General features: G+C 36.2%; 1 protein-coding gene across 2 annotated transcripts; it reads right to left on the bottom strand.

Moving 5' to 3' along the window:
• Nucleotides 1–5,955: 5,955 nt before the first annotated feature.
• Nucleotides 5,956–7,812, bottom strand: LOC130470370 (protein FAR1-RELATED SEQUENCE 5-like). 2 transcript variants are annotated; one of them, XM_056840390.1, is made up of 2 exons: nt 7,365–7,812; nt 5,956–7,051 (listed from the first exon to the last, which is right to left on the bottom strand). In XM_056840390.1, exon 2 carries the CDS (start codon nt 6,799–6,801, stop codon nt 6,142–6,144), a length of 660 nt encoding a protein of 219 aa, XP_056696368.1. In that variant the 5' UTR covers nt 6,802–7,051; nt 7,365–7,812; the 3' UTR covers nt 5,956–6,141. Both variants share the same exon structure in this region, with proteins under 2 accessions (XP_056696368.1, XP_056696369.1).
• Between the last annotated feature and the right edge of the window lie 78 nt (nt 7,813–7,890).

Genomic DNA, 7,890 nt, shown 5'->3' with positions numbered 1-7,890 from the left:
AAGTATAAAATCCACTTGGCAAGAAATCATAAAGATCTAGGTTAGATCATGTTCATGATTACTTGAGACCAAATATGATCATCAATGATTGTGTGGTGTAATTTCACAATCTAGGTCCATAAGATATGGCATATCTTAGTTGGAATAATCGAAGTCAATTAGTACTTGATTCGATCAATGATGGATCATAAAGACTTTTCCTATAATTTCTAAAACAAAATGCTCAACTACCACCAAACTAAACCAAATTCGTCAAAGCTATTGAAAAGTAATTTCAGAATAACTTTTCATAAAATATATCTAGAGAGTTGCAAAACTCAGTGGGAGCTTAGTGTTTGTTATTCAACAAACTAAGGCCCAAGTCTAGATATATGTTTCATTATGATTTATTCAAATGAGACACAAGGGTATTGTTTCTACCACGAATTTTTGAGAACATAATGTTTGTTTGCTCGAAATAATGTCCTTTTGGAGATTCGTTTCCAAAATGACAAGTGGGAGAAAATAGACCTCGAAAGTCTTCGAGGCGAACAACAAACATAAACGGACATTCCGGAGGCTTTTCGAAGTGCTTCAGAAAATCCAAACTTATTCTTTAAGGACTTTAGAAGTGGCTTTAAAGAATAGACATCTCTTAGAAGACTTTACAAGTGCTTCAAGGAGAACAGAATATTCAAAGGACTTTCAAGTGGCTATTGATATTCTATTGTTTGATGTTCTATACCCTAGTAGGCATAGAGTTCAAGTCACTGGAACTATGAGATTCTTCTATTAGATAGTGAAGAAACGTGGAGTTCAGGTCATTGAAGCTATGCGATTCTTCCATTAGATAGTGAAGAAACCTACAACTTGCAGTCAAACTATTATCATGTAGATTAATGAGTTTGTGACTTGTAAGAAAGCTATGACGAAACCCAGATTCCCTAAAATGGTTAGAGGCCATATATAGACTCAAATGTTTTAAATGGTTAGAGGCCATTAAACATACTCAATGTTTTGATGACAAAATTGAAATTTTGTTGATTTGCAAGAATAGTTTCACACCTATTGGTTGCAAGTTTGTTTTAAAGGATAAAAACCATCAAACATTGAATTGTGTTCACACACAAAGCTAGATTAGTTGCTAAAAGTTACAAGCAAATTCACGATGTGGATTGTGTTGAAACCTCATGCATAATCGTAATGCTCAAGTCTATAATTCAAGCAAAGATTGCATATTGGTACATATAGCAATTGGATGACAAAACGTATTCCTCAATCAAATGTTGGAAGAAACTATGTACATGGTATGTCATAGGATTTGTGGATCCAAATAAATGCTTGAAAAAGAAAGCTAGCTTATGAAATCTAAGTACAGATTTAAGGAAGCAATTGGGAATTAGAAATGTATTTTAGTGAAGCTAATAAGTATTTTAGTTTCATAAAATGTACATGATTCTTATAGATATATAAGAAGTTTAGTGGGAGTACATAAAACTTAATTGGTCCTATGTGTATCACACACATATCTCTCTATTGTGAAATAACATTCAAATGCTAATAACTTAGGTTTGAAATTATTCATCAATGTTGGACCAAGGCGAAACTTAGTGCATACTGGGTATTAAGATCTATTTACAAAGATCTCATATTAATGTTTTAGATTAAGTAATGGCATTTACTAAATCAAACACGAAAGTCTCCATTGGAGATATTCGACCCATGTGAATAAATCTAAGTAAAGGATGTTTGAACTATGTATAAGCATTTACTAAGTTAAACATCAAAGGATCTAAATAAGATTCTTAACCTATATTATATGTCAAAAGAATTTAGCTGAATTTAGTATCTACTGAAACTAGATAAGCTAAAGTTACATGAATAGAATTCAATTGGGAATTATTCTGCAAAAGAATTTATCATGTATGATATAATATGAGGATCGCCAAAAACGTATCGTATGACTTTAGGCATGACGAACATATACCAATCTCTATTGATCTAAGTGAAGATCAACTAGATTGAGATCAAGAATACTTATGGTACTTGAAAAGGTACATAAGATTAGTTCTTGATTCAAGGAAATAAAGATATGCTAAATATTGATGCTACACGCATAAACACTGGCAAAGGATCAAGCAAGACCCTTTGGAGTTAACCATTGATAAGGACGAGCTATAGAGCATCGTGTTTTGAAATGGCAACATGGATTGGAGACCATGAGTTGTTGCGTGGGAAATTAAAATAATAATTTCTATGTTCTAAGATATAGTTGGAGAGTCTTCCACATGTCTATGAACTGCTTGGATAGGTAAAACCAAACAAAGCATCACTAGCAACCTATACAGTTGAAGTAAAAGTAATTATTGCCTAAGAAGCAATAAAACAGGGTTGTTTAAAGAGTTCTTCACTGAACTTGGGAAGATCACCTATCTGCTGGCTTGATGGTTCTTCATTGAAAAATGCGTAGAACCACTCTTGAAGCAAGAAAAAGGTCTGCTAACTTGATGGTTCTTCATTGAGAAATGCGTAGAACCACCATTGTAGCGAGAAAGACTAGATCACAAAATAAACATACTCAAAAGATCTTATCATCTATCTCGAAGAACATTCGATGAAAAGGATATTAAGATTGGCAAAGCATGATAACTAAACCTATGCAACAAGTGAGAAGCAACACTTACATTGTAGCACTGGAAATCAAGCATAGCTTTGAAATTCCATGAACTGTTTTAGAAGATGGGTTTGAGGCCCATGGTTGTAAAACATTGGGGTTGAACATTTATCATATATGAAATGTATTTTCATATTCCATTTAATCTTGGTTTAGTATTAAATGATGAGTCCCTTCAATTTGACGATATATTCAAGATAGACTGTCAGGACCAGTCCTGTGACTAAGAAATGTCTATCAAGTGAACTTGAATGTCAAAGGTTGAAAATGGTCCCTAGTCGGAGTTTTCTATAAAATCGGACGCATAGAAAACGTTAGACGACTAGAATGCAAGATGACTAGTAGTTCTGTTTCTTGAACTATGTGGACATGGCAATGTCATAATCATTTGCATAGATACTTACTTTGGGAAGACTAGTATCGGACAAGACCTATGAAACTTTACTGTAAGAGATGAAAATCTGTCATGAGTAAATTTCATTAAATTATTAGACACTAAATCCTCAATACCTGAGTGATTTGAGATTACTTGTTTGAGAACTGGTTGCTTTGACGTTGACCAACCGTCGCACCGTAAAAGGAGGCTATAAAGGCAACGCTCAGGTAATCACCTATCAAACGAAGTCTAATCTCAAGATCGCAAGATTGGGATTGTCCTCCCATAAATCGGGATGAGATGCTTAAAAGTTGTACAAGGCCACTCGGAGAGCTAGAAACTGTGAAATGCATGGCCGTGCTCGGATGAATCATAGGCTATGATTATCTGTTTATTTGATCAGTTGAACTCTGAAACCGAGGAACACCTCTGGACATAATAAGGATGACAACTCTTACCTTATGTTCAAGAGCAAGCATCGAGCGACAAAGGAATTAGGAAATGCACACTTGTCCCTAAGGACAAGTGGGAGACTGAAGGAAATAATGCCCTTGGTCCAAGTATGCATTCTATGTTAAGTCTAATAAATGCGGTTCAGTATTAATTAACAAGTTAATAATTCAGTGAGATCAAGTGAGCTGAATGCCTAGCTAGAGGCCGCTTCAGTTCAAGTGGAATTAATGATATTAATCCACAGCTTACTCTTGACTGAACCCGTAGGGTCACACAAATAGTACGTAAACGGATCAAGTATTTAATGGCATTAAATACTCCATCTATGAATATTCGGAACCGACGGATCTTGGTTTCAGTGGGAGCTAAGATCGTCACAGGCAAGAAATGAATACTCCGGAAACGATGATATTGCCGGAAACGGAAATATGGATCGTATCGGAAATTTAAATATTATCCAAGTCGTAGATGTTGCCGGAAACGGAAACATGGTACGTATCGGAAAATATTATCGGAAATGGAAATATTGCCAGAATCGGAAATATTGCCGGAAACGGAAATATTGTCAGAATCCGAAATATTACCGGAATCGGAAAATAATTCCGGAAACGGAAATATTAAATATTTGTTCGAAACGGAAATTAATTCCGGAATCGGAAATATTAAATATTGTTCGTATCGGAAATGAATTCCGGAATCGGAAAATTTAATCGGAAGCGCATCGTACGAATAAGCATCGGACGAGGCCTGCCGGACGAGGCCCAGCACGAAGCCAGGCCATCGCCCAGCAAGCCAAGCGCGCCGCACAAACAGCCACGCCAGGCCTAGCGCAAGGCCAGGCCCAGCAGGCTGCGCAGCGCGCGCGGGCGCTGCGTGGGCTGATGCTCGCGCGCACGCATGGGGCCCATCGTGGCAGCCGTGCGTGTGTGTGCAAGTGTTTGTGTTCGTGCACGTTTCCTAAAACATGCAGAGTTCGGTTAATGATTAAATTCCTAATTCTATTTGATAAATTAATTAAATTAGAGTTCTTGTAGGATTCTAGGTTTAATTAATTTGTATCTGAATAGGATTTCGATTCCCTTTCCATACCCCTATAAATATGAGGCTAGGGCTCACAATTTATAACGAGTTTCAAAGTATTCAAAAGTGAGTTTTTGAGAGAAAATTAAAACACACATCTTGCTCATAAAAGTGCCGAAATTTTCTAGTACCTTAAGGGCGATTCTAGTTGGTCAATCTTAAGGCGGATCCGGACGTGCTGTGGACTATCTACGGAGGGACGACACTTGGAGTCCTAAAGACTTGTTCTTGTTCGGTTCGGGCGCAGCTAGGGAGGGCACGCAACAAAGAGTATGCATCTAAATTATGCTATATGATTATGTGTAAATAATATGTTGTCCTGGGTTAATGGTTGTTTCCGCATGATCTATGTAATGTCATATGTATCATAACCTAACATTCAGTACTTTCAGCAACTTCAGGAGGAGCAGCAACTTCATCTTCTTTTAGAGTTGCAGCAACAAGCATCTCTTCAACAAGTTTCAGGTTTGTCTTATAACTCTCATCTATAAGTTTCCTTGTTTCTTCATTTGCTTGGCTCTTCAAGATTAAGTTGTAGTATTTTCTTGCAATTATTTGTCGCCATGGTGTATACTCGAGCTGCAGTTGATCTTGGTTGTTCAATCTGTCCCAAACTTCAGTTTTTTGCATACTTTGTCCACCTTGTCGTAATATATTCATCTGGTATCCTTGTAATTGAAAAATTGTGCAATACTCTGATGCAATGATAACATAACCACCCAGAAGCTTCAAAATTTTTGCAAGTACACCAAACTTTGTTAGTTGCGGGCATATAACAAACTTGTTGTGCAGACCATGTCTTGTCTTCCAAAGATACTTGGAACATCATAGTTTCTTTATTGCTCCAAATCAGTGAAGATGTTGTTGCCATTGAGTATCCAAATTCTTCTTCAAAGTCTCTGAAGAGAGACATAGTGTATACTTGTAAAGCATGCTTTAGTAAACCGGATATTGGAAATGCCGAAGATGGCACTGCCCTACTGCATGTGAACTCATCTTGCTTCTCTGTGCTTCTCCATCGTTGAATTGTTGCCCTAAAAATTCTATAGAACTTAGTTAGGGTGGTTGACTTGTTTGCTTTGAATCCTATTGCATGATTCGTGCTCTCGCTTCGTTGAGACGAAAGTATATCAGCCGAAAAAAAAATCTTTACTCAGTGCTGGACACCACTTCTCTTTCAGACCATAGATTTTGTTGAACCAAGAATGCTCTTGCAGACTATATGTTTCTATCATTGACTGCTACCTTGCCTCAAATTCAATTTATGTAACACACCCTTTCAAGCACTTGGTTAATACATGCTTAAATTTAGTTTCTTTTTTTAGAGCTCCAAATCTTGAAATTGCATTTTGCTCCAAATGCCATATACACAATCTGTGCCTTGTATCAGGGAATACCTGCAACCAACATATATACTCGGTTCTTAGTAATTGTTCTTCATGAAACACAAACCTAAATATACCAATACAAAGGGACAACAAAATACCTTTTCGATCTCATTAGCCATAGCTTGATCTTGATCAGTAAAAATTGTAGTTGGGAAGTTACCTCCCATTGACTTCTTAAAGGTCTCAAGTAACTATACAAAGGATTCGATCTTCTCATTTCCAATAAAAGAACAACCAAACATGCAGTTTTTCCAGTGGTTGTTGATACCCACAAAAGGAGCACAAATCAAATTGTACTTGTTTGTTCTATAGGTAGTATCAAACACTAATATGTCTCCATAGATTTTGTAATCCTCTAACATCATAGAATCTCGCCAAAATAGGTTGCAAACCCTTCCTTCTTCATTTAGTTTTACTCTGAAGTAGAAACCAGGATCATTTGCTTGTTCTTGATACAAGATATCAATTAAAGCTTGAGCATCACCTGCTTCTATTTGTTTCATTCTAAGTCTTGAACAAAAATTAAGATGGTCTATCGCAGTGTGCCCTACACAATCTTCACCTCCAGCTTCTACACACATATATCTAAACGACTCCATAGGTCTAAGGCCTGAGGTCCCCATGGCTTCTATATATTCTGCCTTTTCTTCTGTGATTTCCCTTTGAGATTTATGAAGATATTGCCACGGCTTCCTTATCAATTCATGGTTGTGATGAAGGACATGTTGTATTACTTCAAAGTTTCCCTCTTCATTCAATTTCACTCTAATACATGCTTTACATTCTGTTCTTGTGATTGCTACTTTTCTTGGTTTTCTCTTTTTCTTATCAACATCTTCCTCATCAACCATTTGAACTATCGATGTTTCTTTTTTTTCTTTTTCTCACTACTATTTGTTTTGCCTTCAGCAGAGCAACAATAATTTTTCTCTATTATATTAAATGTTCCAGTATGATATCTTGTTGTGTGCTTTCTCACTGAAAACCCAATCACAGAAGCATGTTGTTTGTATAAATCATAAATCTCTTCAAATGTTTTTCTGGTGAAACCAACTAATGATCCCTGGACATCTACATCACTGCAACCAGTGCTTCTTGTATCTGTGTTGGAGTATACAATACTGACGGTTAACTTGTATGAAACAAATGGTAAACTTATATGATACTAATAGCAAACATATAAAATTATTCTGAATGCATACCTTATAATTCTTATATGATCCTAATGGTGAACTTATATGTTACTACTAGTAAACTTATATGATACTAACAACAAACTTATAAAATAGTTCTTAATGTCAACCTTCAATGATACTGACGGTGAACTCAATGTCAACCTTCTACTATTGTATACTTATACGATAATAACAGAAAACTTATAAGTAATGGAAATTGTTCCTATAAGTAATTTTACCTTCAGTTGTAGAATCTGGAACAACTTGAATTGCAGGTTGTTCTAAGGTTTGATTTCCCCCAATTTCTGAATCTGGAATGTTGTTGAGGTCGATTATTGTTGGAGCTCGAAATTTCTTCTGAAATTGTAACAATCCACGAATTAGGATTTCGCAATTAGAGAAATTGAATTGAATTGGTCTCTCCTTTCTCATGGTTGTTTGCATATTCAAAGAATTTTCTCTCTCCTCTCGCATTGTTGATTGCAGATTCGAAGTTTCTCCTTCCTCTCTTGTGGTAGATTGTAGATTTGACGAGCTTTCTCCCTCCTCTCTCATGGTGTATGAGGAGCTTTCTCTCATGGTGTTGCAGAGAGTTTCTCGCTCTTTCATCTCGCGTTTTTGCTCCTCTGCAGTTTAGGTTTGTAGAAAATAATTTCTTAAAAAAAAGAAAAAGCTTCCACACGTGTGAATTACGCGGGAGTTCGATCTACAATAAAATTACTATAGATCCGGGGTACCTAAAACTTTTTGGAAAAAAATACTAAA

This window comes from Spinacia oleracea, chromosome 3 (genome assembly GCF_020520425.1).
Source record: "Spinacia oleracea cultivar Varoflay chromosome 3, BTI_SOV_V1, whole genome shotgun sequence".
Taxonomy (NCBI): Eukaryota; Viridiplantae; Streptophyta; class Magnoliopsida; order Caryophyllales; family Amaranthaceae; genus Spinacia; species Spinacia oleracea.
Note: the sequence above shows the minus strand (reverse complement) of the source record. Positions and strands in the feature narration are given on the sequence as shown.